Below are 14,707 nucleotides of genomic sequence, written 5' to 3' on the forward strand. Positions count from 1 at the left end.
CAATGCATTGTTTATTTTGATCCAAAAAACAAAAGCTGTTTCATTATTTGAGTGTTACTTGTAACACTTAAACACTTTTATCAGAACTCCCTTTGTTTTACGCACAACTGATGACGTATTTGCTGTGGGCGTGGTTACATGTCGAGCAAGGCTTGCCCGGTCACCTGTCTCAGCTGTCAGCTGTGCTAGATCTTAAAGATGGCAGGAAATAAGTCTTACACTATAGTAGAATATTTCGGGGGAGAAGATGGCTACCGCTGTGGTTACTGTAAAAGCCAAACGGGAAACTTCTCTCGTGGTAAGCTGGGGATGAAGTGTGTGTATATGTGTGTCTGTGTGGAGGATAGCCGGGGTTCTCTGAACTGGCTTGTGCTAATGACCTAGCTCCGTCTACTTTCTGGCATAATAGCCGGCTAGCTGTTTTTTTGCACTGCACCTATCCCTAATGTCAGTGTATTTGAGTATGTTACATAGACTGTACGCACACTGCGAGTGTAACTATTATTTAGCGTTAGCCCGACATCATTTAGATAGGTTTAAGGTTATTGACCTAGCTCAGGTTTTAGCCGTTAGCTTCTAGCCTAGCTTTTGCTTTCTGGGAAACGGAAGAAGGCTTGTAGAATAAATCAGTTAAGGTTATTGTTGAATGTTTTTTCTGTAGGACAACAATGTTTAACTTGGGGTGTAACAATGCAATTGTAGCATGTTAGCAGTAGATTTGCAGTAGCACCAAGCTAATAGGTAGTCTCTTAAACAGCAGGACGGAGAAGCAAGGCTGCTGCTCTTAGAAAGTGCAGCTTTCTCTTTTTTTATTTGTGATGTGACGCCGTTTAGGAAATCCAGGATATTTTATATTTTACGTGGTTTAAAAGTCGTATAATATCCAATAGGTGACAACGAGCGACGCATGTGTTATAGTACTTTCTCACACTTTGTTTTGGTGTAACAGGTAATGTAGATTGTACTTGGCATTACTTTTTCTTGCGAACTCTGTTCTCTAGCTGTGAGTGACAGAGGGATAACAGTGTACTAGTTGAACAGCCTAATTATAAATGCTGACACGTGGCTATATTTTGGAATATTTAGTAAAAATGAACCTCGATGATGCAGCGATTCATTTTACTCTTACTTTTTAAAAGATCTCACTTTCACATAAAAATGAAAACTGTGAGAAGGTAAGAGGACACACTGGTGTCATTGATTTGATCTGAGCAGGGCTGAGACAGGTTGACTATAATTAGGGAGGTCCCAGTGTAGTCAATGAGCAACTGGGCACATCGCCTGCAGACGAGATCTGATGTCTAATCTAAGATAAGAGTGTTAATCTGTTCCTGTTACATCATATGGGTACGACAGCTTGCAGTGAAGAAGGGAGACTTTACTACCTGTGTAATTCTTGTAACTATGTAACAGTGCTACAGGGTGGAAGTGGATGCAGGTCAAGCGTTATCTCATGTTATATTCTCACTGGCATCATTTTATTTTCCTGGAAAGATAAGATAAGATAAGATAGAACTTTATTAATCCCTCGGGTGGGTTCCTCTGGGAAATTCGATTTCCAAAAAAGCATCTTATGCTGTAGATGCATGGATTATGTATATTATATACATACAGTATATATGTAAGTCTACAGTAAAGACGCACTGCTACTATATACAGTATATAGTAGCAGTGCGTCTTTACTGTAGACTTTTCTGAACAGGTGCGTCATATGATGTTTTCCCTTGGTGTGATTGGTGCAGTGATATTATCAACAGTGTTGTCAGATACAAATCAAACGCAACTCCTCACAACAAGAGCACAACATCTGCTCTCATCTGTGTTATTGTGTCTGTCATGCCTGAGTGAAGGCTGAAGAAGGGATCTGGTGTGAGTGGTGAAAACACACTCCAGGTGTGCTGTGAGCCACTGTACTCTTATCCCGCCTGCACATGGAATCTATTCTTTGTATTTTAGACTCATGATTCCTGCCTAACAAATTAGCAGGGCTTTTTGATGACATGTATTATGTTCAAATAAAAGGAGTTAATTAATCAGCATAATTTAAAGCCTTTTAAGTTCATTTTATATGCTCATTATTGGTTTTAATGCACATGTATATGAGAATGGGACATTTCTGCAATTTCAGAGGGTGTGATCATTTTACAGTCATAGGCCAGAAATATCCGAGAGACTAAATGTGTAGGCCCTAAACTTTTTGTATTTAAGCATAACTTCTCTGGGGTTTTAAACAGAGTGAATTTCAGTGCTCTTTATTTTACCACTGACAGATAAGATAACTGAAGATCTATGTAACGGGGGGGGGGGAATGATTTGAATAATGCAACATAAGAAAAAACAGATTTTGACATACTGTTTACACGTTTATTTATGATGGTGATTCGGTTGTATAGACATACAGTCTAGAAAGTTTTCACAGGAACTTCATACAGACCTGTGAAAAACTAAGGTCACGTCATGATTCATTTGTAGAATCATCATATTGTAGCAGCAGTAACTTGAAGGAATCATTTTCCATAAGAAAAATGATATGATTTTGTCTCAGTCTTTTCACGTTGTTTTGGAGGAATTCTTTGCAACGTTGCTTCAGTTCACTGAAGTTTGCAGTCATTAGTTTATACCCAGGCCCCTGTAATGTCCCACCACACCGTTTGAATTTGGAGGTCTGGACTGTAACTGGGTCACTGCAGTGCCTTTGTTTTTTTTCTTTCTTTGTCAGCCATTCTGCTGCTTATCGCTTTGCATGACTCAATTGCTACCAACTTTTAGCTGGTATGTAGATGGCTTCACATTTGCCTCTTGAATACTTGAGTATACAGAGGAGTTTATAATCAGCTCAGTGACTGGAAAGTAACCAGGTACAGTGGCTGCAAAAAACCAAACACCACTGCAAAACATCCCCTCCATCACTGTGCTTGACAGCTGGTATGAGCTGTTTACGCTAATATGTTTATGCTAATATTATGCATTATGGTAGATATTTCCACTTTGGCCTCATCATTCCAAAGGACACTGGTCCAGAAGTGTTGTGGTTTGGCCAGATGCAACTTTCAGACATAAGCTGTGCTGCAACATTCTCTTGAGAGAAAAAAGACTTCCTCCTAGTAATAATAATAATAATAATGATGGATTGGATTTATATAGCGCTTTTCAAGGCACCCAAAGCGCTTTACAATACCACTATTCATGCACTCTCACATTCACACACTGGTGGAGACAAGCTACAGTTGTAGCCACAGCTGCCCTGGGGCAGACTGACAGAAGCGAGGCTGCCTAGTGATCTTTCCAGAGAAGTTGTACATGTTCAGTGGTTTTCTATCTGTACTGTATTGAACTTTAACATTTAACACATTAACTGAGGGCTGCAGACTCTGAGATGTATCTCTTGGTTGTTTGCCTTTTCTTCGACTTTGGGATGAATTTGTTGAGACTTCCACTTTTGAGACAATTAACACACACCTGAACACTCCAGACAAGCAAACTGCCCAAATCTCTGCTTTGGTAGCCTTGGTCACACTTCCTGATGATCATTTAATCAAGTGATTTGTATAGCAGCACCTGACTGCTACTTCTCACCCTAGATCAGTGGTTCTTAACCTTGTTGGAGGTACTGAACCCCACCAGTTTCATATGCGAATTCACTGAACCCCTCTTTAGTGAAAAATAAAATATGATTTTTTTCAAATTCAAGACGTAGATATGTTTTTTACTGGTGCACAAAATGAGCCGTGCATGTCACGGCGGAGGCTCTGCCCAAACCCCTGAGACTGACTAACCGAACCCCTAGGGTTCGATCAAACCCAGGTTAAGAACCACTGCTCTAGATCCTATGGAAACAATAAAGGTGCACTTAGTTTTTCACAGTACTACAGAGAGTCCTGTGAAAAGTTGTGATGTGTGTCAGACATAAAGAAAGCCTGCAGTCTTGCCGCTGTGTCTGTTGGAGACTCATCTGTCATTTTGTGGTTCACTAGTGGAGTTTGCTTGGACTCTAAGCATCATTTTTTTGAAACATAGGAAATTATACTCGACTGAGAGGTTGGTGTGTGTTGTGTGAACTTTTTAACAGTTAATTACCTCGGCTGTTTTAGATTTAAATGGATTGTTTTCTTGCAATAGAAGCTTACGTTTTGGTTTGTTTATGCAGGCTCCAAGAGTGATAGGAAAGTTGAAAGTTGAAAGGAAGAGCTCAGACCTCGGCTCTGGGAAGAGGGATCTGGTCTGGCTACAAATGATAAATTTGTATATTTCCATTGGGGCCTTAAAGTACTGTGGGAATGACCCTTTGGAGACAGTATTTTAAACTGGAACAAAAATGTGGACCTACCACAAGTCTCTCAACTTCTTGACAGACTATGCCTTGTTTGTATACATACCTCGTATCACAGCTGTTTTAGTTTTACTCACTTGTGAAGAGCCTGACTCGTTCTCCTTGTTTCCGGTTCAGTTTTATCATCAATTTAAACACAGAAGTATTATCTCATTAACAGTTTCTTCCTCGTCCCATTCGCTTTTTGTGAATAAAAGAAAAGGCGTGACCACTTTTATAACCTTAAGCCTGATTGGGCTTAAGGTGAAGAGACTTTTCATACATAACACTGCTTAGGCTTGTTGCCATATTTTCAACGATTGCCATTATGTATAAAATTGTATTTAAATCAATTATACATTTTAAGGAAACAATTTGATTAATTATTTGTTTTGTTTTGATTGTAGGGATGTGGTCCCACACCATGACAGTACAAGACTACCAAGACCTCATAGATCGAGGATGGAGAAGGTGAGTAGCTACTTAGTATCCTGGTTTCAGCCAGTGGTTTCCTACTTCCATTTGAAACCTTTTCTCCTGAATTCAGTTTTAAAAAGGGAGTTGTGACTACTTCAAATAAAAAATAATAATTTATTGCCTTTATTTTTTTTTTCTCCCACAAATCTTGTCCATGTTTTCATTTTCAGAAGTGGGAAGTATGTTTACAAACCCATAATGCAGAAGACATGCTGTCCACAGTATACCATCAGGTAATTTTATTAACTTGCTTACCAAAATTTCCTTTTATGAGTCATGCTTTAAGTAACTTAAGATCTGATAAGACCAAAAAACCTAGAATACACAAGGGTTGTTTGATCTATGTTGAAAAAATACGTTAATTAAATGTTTGCTTTAACAACCAATAACCTTTACCTTGTATCCTCTCTCAAGATGCCACGCTCTGAAATTCCAGCCTTCCAAATCCCACAAGAAAATCCTGAAGAAGATGAACAGATTTATATCCAAAGGGGAGCTGCAAAAGGGGCAGGAAGATTGTGCAGGTATGTATAATATATGAGGTATAAACACATCCATTCATAGTCTCTATTGGTGTACAGTTCGTGGAAAAAATGGCAATACTCTTTAAGCAGTTAGTGCTCTGCGACTGCATATGTGTTGTAGTTTGTAGTGTGAAGCACTACACAGGCTTGACTTGAGTTTGAAACTTAATAAATGTGTGAAAATGACTTGAGTCTGTAATGTATTCATGGACCACAGGTTTTGATATAAATGATGCCATGAACAGCAGGCAGATTGAGATTTATGGGTTTACACAGGAGTATGGCTGTTCCTCTCTATCAGCTCATAAGAGCTCCATCAGTTGCAAAGCTCACAAACTGTGCACATAACATTTCATCAGAGACCCCTTCACAGCAAGGCTTTTTAACTGCAGGATGTCACAGAGAGCAGTCCTGGTGCATGACTGCAGATCAGTAATGTCATATTCTGATGTCAATGATCAGGCGTAAGTGAGCACCCTGGTTTAAAGTGCAGTTAGCATTGGGTGCTAATTCAAAAACGAATTCAATTCAAAACAGAAGAGAAGGGTAATTTACAGTGTGCTGTCTGGTGTAAGCAATATTGATTTCCTGCATTATAGGTGAGCCAATGGACTCGGTGTGTGAAGAGGCAGGACCACAGGAACTGAGGAAAGTACATTTAAAGTACACCGCTCTCACAGGCATTCAGAAGGATGCTACAGAGTTTCCATCTACCACAGAAGTTCAGAAGGAGGCAGCAGATGCCACACCTACAGGCTCGCAAACATCACAAAATGATCCAGTGTCTGTACTGGCTGGGACCACAACATCCGCAGCTCCCAAACCAGGTAGGAGTCATCTAAACTAGTGCTGTACTTGCCGTTGCTCGGGGGGAGAAAAAAGTTAGTACTATAATTAGTTAGATCACATAGAATAGAATGAGCTATCAATCTAAACCTGGAGCGGCAGTGATCATAAAAAAATTAAACTAACTAAAGTTTTAAAACAATGACATAAATCCTTATATGAACGGCTCAAGCAGCTGTACTATGAAGCCTCAGCAATAAGTAGTGCGGGGTTTTTACCTCTCTTTGCTCTCGGCTTTGTTGTGTGTGCACCTTCTCACACATAAACGGGCTGAAGGTGATATTAATCGAGTTGACGGGGTGTTATTATTTATTACCACCAGTGCAATGAAGCTTCCCAGTAAGTGTGAAACCGAAGCGGATAATTTCACGTTGACCTTATTCTTCGTTTTAATAACCCACTAACTGGAAAGGCCGGTTTCTGGGTTATGTGCTTTCAGTCTTGGAGCTCTTCTCAGAAAGCCGCGTTGTTGTTAGGTTACAAAAATGCGTGAAACATTTTTGTGTCTTCATCTGTACCGAGTGCTCCGAGTCTCCACAGTCTACTCCAGGAAGGACCTAAGAACGGGATTAGATCAGTCTGGGATTCCAAACAGTTTGATTGTCAGTGACCGCTATGGATTGACACTTTGTCAGGGACAAAGAGGGAAGTAATGCTCTTTAACTGAAAATGCTGTCAGCACAGCAGGGGAGAAAAAGCTGTAAGCAAAGCGTTGTTTTTTTTCACTGTAGATGCTGAGCTGTCAACACTGAACTTCAGACACAGAAAGCAGATCCTGCCACCAGAAAACAATGGAAACAGACCTTAAAAATGCACTGATCATACAGAGTATTAATGTAGCATTTATGTGGTGAATTTTTATCCTGGCTTGCTATATAAGTAGTTTCCCTTTAGTGTTTTTGGAATTTCTTTGCAGCAATTAAACTTAATTTGGATGTTTTTTTTTAAACATTGCAGCTAAGACAATTTGAATACATGATTACTTATTAATTTGTTTAAATGTAGTCAACTACAACTAAGCTAATAATAAGCCACCTGTGTCTAATCGAGGAATCCTTAGCTGTTTGTACTTAATACTTAATGGCTTCTTTGGTTTTCTGCTTAAATTTATGCTGTCTCTACTGTATCCAATGTGGCCTCATGCTGTGCTCTGCACTAACTGAAGTATCAGATCTTGCCAGAAGGTGTCACTGTTCACCTTGTAAACCAGGCTTCACACTGCAGCATGTTGGTGAATGAGGGCACTGTTTGTTCACTGTTTCGTAGGAGTGTGTGTCTGGTTTGGAATTATCTGTCTATGTTCTCCTCCTTATTTTCCAGCACAGGATATCCCCTCAATAATGAATTAATAACACTTATAGGGAAGAGATAATAAACTCCCATTAGACAGAGGAAGTGGCGTTTTTAACAACCTTTAATGTTTCAGGCTTCAGCTGCTTTTTTTCCTTTCCAACTCTGATGAGAACGCCATCCAGCATCATTAATTAAAAGGCAAGAGAGGATGTTAGAGAAATATTATTGTTCAAATTTTTTGTAAATCATGCAATGATTATGAGAAAGGCACTTAACTCAAGGGGTGAACCAGTCTGGCTTTTACACAAGATCAACAACTTCGTAATGAAAACGCATAATTTGTTCCCATTTTTTGGTGAATCTATGACAAATGTCAAAGATAATATAGCTTGACAAGAATAAAATAGGATTTTTAGACCAACAAGGTGAGCATTTTACCACATTTACCAAAAACCTGAGAAAACTAGGGGGGGAAAAGAGAAAGTGGCAGGCCTAAAAAAAAAAAAAACTACAGCAGGAGAGCAGTACACACTGAACTTCCTTAAGAAATGGGGGGGGGAAATCCAACAAACACCTGACACAGGACCTGAGAGATGCATTAGGGCCTTCAGTTGTTCACTGCTGTTCACCAAAGCCTTATTAGAAATGGTCTCCGTGGAGGCGGGGGTATTGTGAAGCCATTTTTTTAAAGGAAACCTGGAGAAAAGGCTGAGGTATGCCAAATTACTCAAGAATTGGACCGAAAATCGGTGAACAAAAGTCACGTGGAGTGATGAATCCAAATTTGGGATTTTTGGTTCAAATCATCGTCAGTATGTACAGAAGTAGGTCAAGAATGAGATGGAAAAGTGAGTGTCTACAGCTATTTGTGGAGGCTGTGTCATGGTTTGGGGCTATGAACACAGAAAAGTATCACCAGATTTTGATCCAGCGTCTGATTGGAACAGCTTCATTTTCCAGCAGGAAAATGATGTCAAGCACGATACTAACGCTGTAAACACCACTCACTGGAACACTATCAGTCATGGATTGGCCTCCCCGGAGCCCAGATTTCAACATTATTGAAGCCGTGTGCGATCATGTTTTTCACCGTTAGCAGAAAACAGCTGGACCTCTCTTCCCTCTACTTTTATGACTAGTGCACTTTATAACTTTGGGGAGTTTCCAGTTACCAAAAACTTAAGCGGAACCAGTTTTAATTACAGCAGAGAGTTTAAGTTGGTAGTTTCTCAAGGGTTATACATTGCAATAAATGCCACTGCACACGCAGAACAGAGACGACAGTATCCTCCAACCACTGTAAATCAATACTGACTTGTGTGCTGCATGTTTACATATAGGAAAGCAGTATTTCACATTTCTAGACAGCTTACACTGAGTGTATCTTCTGAAAGCCATATGTGTGCTCGGGGAAGCATGGATAGAGAATGTCATAGATTTTATGAAGCGCTAACTGCTGGAGAAAGTGCATCTGTCTTCCACAGGAACTGGTCTGTCAGACTTTATCTTCACCACAGCTGCATATCCTGTCCTTGGGAGTACCTGTTTTTTTTTTTTTTTTTTGTGTTTGTGAGGCTAAGAGAGAAAGTGTGTGTCGATGCTGAGAGTGTAATTACTGGGAGAGAGAGGCGCATGGACAGAGTAATCATGGATAAGGGTTGCTGTGTTTGTGGTTGAGTCAGTGTGATGAACTCGGTCCAGGCTGTAGTTCCCGTTGTCTGCGTGACCACTCTTCCTTGACATTGGTTTGTTTATTCTGAAAGAGGTAAACTATGTGACCACGCTATCACAGCCACAACTCTGTTTATACCAGAGGTGATTTCTTGCAAGTGCAAACTTCCTTTCTCACCGCTTTTCATTTCCAATAAAACGCTAATGTGGCAATCTTGAGATTAAATATTACGCTGTTAATTTTCTTAGTCACTACATTTATGTGCTCCTATCGCCCCCGATGACTCGACAACAAATCATTTAGAAGAAGAACACAGTAAGCGATAAATAAAAAAATACAAAAATATTTTTTTTAGTTTTAGTTTATGCACTGCAAATGTCATTTCATGTTTTTAGCATATTTTATAGCATAGCTTCAGTTCTGTATTTACTGTTCACAGGGTGCAATCTGCCATACAGACACAGGACCTTGAGACAGCTAAAGCTGAATGCCGTGAGTGATTCTTGGCCAGGATCTGTTTCTCTCTCCTCTGTCAGGATCAGGCATCGGGATCTCTCGCTCACTCTCTCTTCCTTGTGACCTCACCGGAGGGGGAGTTGGTGAATGAGCTGATGGTGGCAGCTGGCAATATGACAAGCAGGAAACGGCTCTCGTTTCCTTATTGCTCCAAACAGGATGTGGGCGTGTAAACTGTTGACATGGGATGCCCGGAGAGCTGAAGGGCTTGGCAAGAGCCCAGGAGGTTGTGGTGGTAGAGGAGGAGATGAAGGAGGAGGAGGGGCAGCAGGATGAGAAGAAGGGACAGGCAGAGATTTAGTAATTTCAGGAACTGTTTCTGTCAGTCTTGCTGATAGAAGGAAAAAAATGCGTGTGTTGTTTTCTCTTTGCGATGTACGATGAGCTGGTCCACTCATTTATTTTCCCACACCAGCAGACCTGATTGTTTTTATTATTAGGTTGGTTTTTTTTGTTATCGCCAAAAAAACCCCAACTATGCTTGCTTCAGTGAAAAATCAAAGAGGACTGAGGTAATCACCATCCTTACCTCAGTAGTCTTTACATTAAATCATTGCTTTGGCAGCCATGAAACAATATTCTATGTGCTACTGGAGTCAAAGTGACGGGCAGCTATTGCATATGTTTTTTGAAAGTTACAGCGGCTCAAAGTTAAAGCCTTTGTTACTTTTGGTTTATTCTTACCGAAAAAGCAGTCTGAAGCTGAAAATGATCATTCTCCCCGAGTTCAGTTTTTAAACTGGGTCTTTTACGTCCGTGGCATATTCTCACCATGTCTTTGCATAAAATTAAAGCGATAATGCACATTCAGGAAACCTTTGACATTTCTCCTTCTGTCTTGCAGGGAATGGAGCCGATCCTAGCCGCCCGCCGTGTAGGAAGGCCAAAGAGTTGAGGAAAGAGCGGCGTCTTCAGAAAGAACAAATGAGGCAAAATGGCGACGGCGTTTCCTCCACTGTCTCTCCTACCCAACCCACTCCTAGTCAAAACAACCAATCAAAAACATTGGAAGAATTCATCAGCGAATCATTGCCTGAAAACTCTGCTCATTGCCTTGAGGTGAACAAAAATATTGTGGAGCAAACTTTTGTTCCTCTTTTTTTTTCTGTAACTTTAAATAATCATTAACCTATTTTGATGATTCTGTCATTAAGAAATAGTGTTCTTAGTCTAGCTTTCAGGCTTTGTAATGTTTGGACTTAGCTAGCTCGAACATTTGGTCTCACAGAGCTCTTCCCCAGCTCCAGTGACTTCACATGTGTTTATGTGTACGGATAGGATAGCTAGCCAAAGCGGAGTGGAAAAACCACCTCTTCCTACTTCGAATTCAACCAAATGACAGGCACACCACACAAAATGGGTTGCATTACTCTGCTGATGACATTAAAACCACAGCACCCAGCTCAGCCAGTATGAGAAGACATGGAAATGAAGTTTTGGCAGGCAGGAGAACAATGTAGAAGAGAGATCCCTGGCTAAGCCTCCATCTGAGGTTGGTAGAGTAACGTCATTCCTGGTCTTGACCAAGATTTAAGCCAGATGCAGTGATGAACCAGGCAGTGTCTGCCTTTTGTCTATGTACCCCGTGAGACTAGAGAGCTCTTTTCAGTTGGATTCATTTGTTTGCTAGGAATTATAATTGAATTCTCTTTAGAGGCCACGCACACAATGTTATCCGATGCAAATGGAGGTTAATTATATGTTTTACAAGTCATACAATTTGGAGAGGCTTCTACTTGACCCATTTAGCTCTTTATTATAGAACATAGAGCAGGGCTGCAACAGATTTCTGGCTAAGGAACATTTTGAATCATTAGCAGTTTAGCAAATCGTTCTGATGTTGTCAGTTGGACGTGTCTTGTGTTGATCCTTAAGTGTTGTCACACCAGTACCAGATGATTATTGTGTTTACACTAGAGCAATTAAGTGTAGTCAAGCTCAGTTTCTTCATAAACACATCTGTTTAAGATGTCACACTCGAGAATACACTGCAGGATACATAAAAAAAACCCTGCCGGGTCCATATAAAACGTGGAAATGGAAATTTGGTGATTAAGCATCTTCACTTTGGCTTTGCTATAAGATCACCGTCGCTTTCTGCAAAGCTTCATTGTTTATAATACTCTTTTGCTACGATTGATTCTGTGTCCTTGGACGAGCTCACTACTTTTGCAGATCAGAGAGATGAGTCATAGGGACAGGGAAGACGAGTTTAGATGACCATGCAGTGCAGCCGGGGTTCTGCATGCCGCCACTTGGGGTCAGTGTGACAACATGATACAAATCCCCTCAGGCACCTCTGGAAAGTATGGAACTGCTCTTCCCCTTAAGAGTGCCTGTGTACAGCCTCTGCAGTTTTTTCATATTTCCATAGATGTTCTTTTATCCCATTACTTAATATGCAGTGGTTTGGCAGTCAGTTTTCTCGTCTGTCCTTTTACTTATAACAGTGCAAAGAAAGGTCTTGAGGGTTCATGACAAAATATCATTAAGATACAACACTTTTCTTTAATAAATTTTAATTAGCTAAACAAAGTGCAGTTGTGTTGTTTGGCTTTATTTGAACATTCTTAAGCAATTTAAGTTGGTTTTGAATTTAAAGTCTGTTTTGAGAACTGGAAATTTCATTTCCATGCTGTCTGCTAGTGGTGCGAGTTTCCCCCAATTTTTATTTTTTTTTTGAACTTATCAAAAATATATATCTCCAGATTAAGAACAATATTAAGACGAGCAAACTTGAGACGTTCAGCATCTCTGTTTGACTAAAGGATGCTGATGCCAAATGTTCATATGAGAGACCTAAGAGTTAAGTTCCAAGCCAAACAAACCCCAAGTTCGATTCATCTGTCGTGTCCTTCCAGGGGATTTATATGGCACAGCCTCTGTGGCCAACAAAAACTTCAAAATGAGGAGACAGTTAATTAAATGGGGCTGGATGATGAGAGAAGGATCCTTTCATTTTTTTAATATTAGCAGCATTGGTCAGTTTTTCTTTCCCCGTCTTTCTATCAAAGACTTTTCCTGATCTTCTCTGTTGAAGTTTGAGCTTATCATATATGCCTTGTTGGATTCACTGCTGCATAAGTACACATGTGATGGATGCATCATAATTTTTCTATGCACCTGTAATTATTGTATGTAAAAATTAACCTATTATAACTTATTAGGCCACTTAGGTTGCCTAATTGTGTTCTTATACTAGGTTACCTGAACTTGGACTGTGGTTTTAATGTTTGTCATGCTTTTGATGACATGGCAGAGCTGAAGAAATGCTCCGCCATTTATCCCCATTTATCCCAAAAAGCACATTAGCAAATATGTTAATGATTATATTTAGAGCAACTTGTTTGTAATATTCTTGTGTCACAAGAAAGACGGACATAACACACCCACTTTCATGAAGCCACATCTTACACAAACATCTATTAAAAACTAAAGATATTTGTGTGTGTGATTAGATTAGCTAGATTATATTTTATAAAATGAGATTTTTCTCCAAAGGATTCACTACAACTTGAGCTTAAGGTCTCGTACAGCTGTCGTAGGTGAAAAGAAGCCTTTGATTAAAATGAAATGATATCTTAGGAATTGTAAGTGCTGTGATTTATTTGCAAAAGATGGTTTTAAGAGGGTGTGCTTATGTCAGTCTTTCTTCCCTTTTGTGGTCTTTTTTTGTTTTGTTAGTTAAATTTTTAGTTTAGTTTTTTTTTTCTTAATTGGGCATTTTCAATAACCACTTACACTTTTCTCATTGCTTCTTACATTTTATTGTTAACTCTTGTTTGCCCATATTCTTTTTGAAGGTGAGGCTAGTGCGCTCCAATCCCCCTAGCCCGCAGTTCAAAGCTTCTTTCGACGCCTCCTACCAGGTGTACAAACTCTACCAGATGGGCATTCACAAGGACCCTCCTGACAAACCCACCGAGAGCCAGGTCAGAGGGTGGGAGGCATAGGTCAACCTTTTCTAGGGGTACCCAGGGAGGGAGGGAGAGGGTCGACAAATGTGGGGACCTAGAAAGGAAATAAAAGGCTTTGATGTATTCCATTTTTGTACTTATTCATACAGGAATATCATTCAATTCAATCATTTAAGCATCATTGCATTTGTATAACTGGGTTCGGTCGCTGCGAAGTTTTAAAATTAGACTTGAATGGATAAATAATTTGTGTTGGAACTTTGAAACAAGAATTAAGTTAAATAGTCTTAAGCATCTGCTTGAATGAGGGGGAAAGTGAATTAACATGCTAGTATTAAAGAGAGGGTATGTGTATAAATGCGAAAGTCAAAGGGAGAGGAAATGGAAGGGAAAATGTTTCCATACGCCAGGGTTGAGAGCGGTGTTTCTCCAGGTGTCTGACTTGGCCCTTGGTCGGCCAGCCGGGTCGTTAGTGTTGAGCTGTTTTTAGTTTGGGGGTTGAGGTAGTTTGTCAGCTGACCCCTCCCGACCTTCACACATTTGCCCTGTCTGTGTCTACTGTCACCCTGCCCTCACGATAGTTTCAGTTTCTGAACCAGAGTATGATTTGAATTTGGAACTGGAGCTCGTAGTGTTTGTGTGGTTTTAATTTTCTTGCGTGCACTCAGTTCAACCTTGTTTACCTTTTTGAGGAGAGTCTGCGGTGTTGGACAAGAATCTGTACGCGTCCCGCTTAGATGATCCACTCAGACAGGCTTCTGCTGCTCTGGACCTCGCACGCACTGATGCTGGGTTCAGTCTGATATTACCAGTCCTCTTCAGCCAATCTGTGGTAATAGCTGGGCGGTGCACTAGCCTCATCCTCAGGTTTCTCATTACGTTATTGCTGTGAAAATACACCATCAGTCTCCTAGATGCAGAATGTTTGCTTGCGCTGATATTTGTGTGCCCGGCAATCTGATTTGAATAAACCAGTAACCAAGTACTGTGTTACCAGCTTTTCTCAAGGGCTAGGAGACTGATGCCAACACTATGATATAACGCACTGTTGATTCCAGCACTGTTCACGTCCTCCGCCCTCCCTTTTCTAGCTGCTCACTGTCCTCGTATGCATTGTTTATCGTTGTAAAACCTCCCTTCACCTCCCCTCCCC

At 40.3% G+C, this 14,707-nt stretch overlaps 1 protein-coding gene across 4 annotated transcripts in view; it reads left to right on the forward strand.

Moving 5' to 3' along the window:
* Positions 1-155: 155 nt before the first annotated feature.
* The window catches only part of ate1 (arginyltransferase 1), a 52,829-nt gene continuing 38,277 nt past the window's right edge, over positions 156-14,707 (forward strand). For 2 of the 4 annotated variants that reach the window (XM_085369486.1, XM_085369483.1), the window contains exons 1-7: positions 156-298; positions 4,717-4,780; positions 4,957-5,019; positions 5,201-5,310; positions 5,910-6,137; positions 10,482-10,696; positions 13,441-13,569. In XM_085369486.1, the coding sequence (XP_085225612.1) occupies positions 199-298; positions 4,717-4,780; positions 4,957-5,019; positions 5,201-5,310; positions 5,910-6,137; positions 10,482-10,696; positions 13,441-13,569 (909 nt within the window). In that variant the 5' untranslated portion in view covers positions 156-198. The remainder of the gene's footprint in view (positions 299-4,716; positions 4,781-4,956; positions 5,020-5,200; positions 5,311-5,909; positions 6,138-10,481; positions 10,697-13,440; positions 13,570-14,707) is intronic. The other 2 variants (XM_085369484.1, XM_085369485.1) reach the window with 1 other exon arrangement.

The sequence above is a fragment of the Diplotaxodon limnothrissa genome, linkage group LG13 (genome assembly GCF_057381915.1).
Source record: "Diplotaxodon limnothrissa isolate DT_005_m linkage group LG13, D_limnothrissa_male_GT1.1, whole genome shotgun sequence".
Lineage (NCBI taxonomy): Eukaryota > Metazoa > Chordata > Actinopteri > Cichliformes > Cichlidae > Diplotaxodon > Diplotaxodon limnothrissa.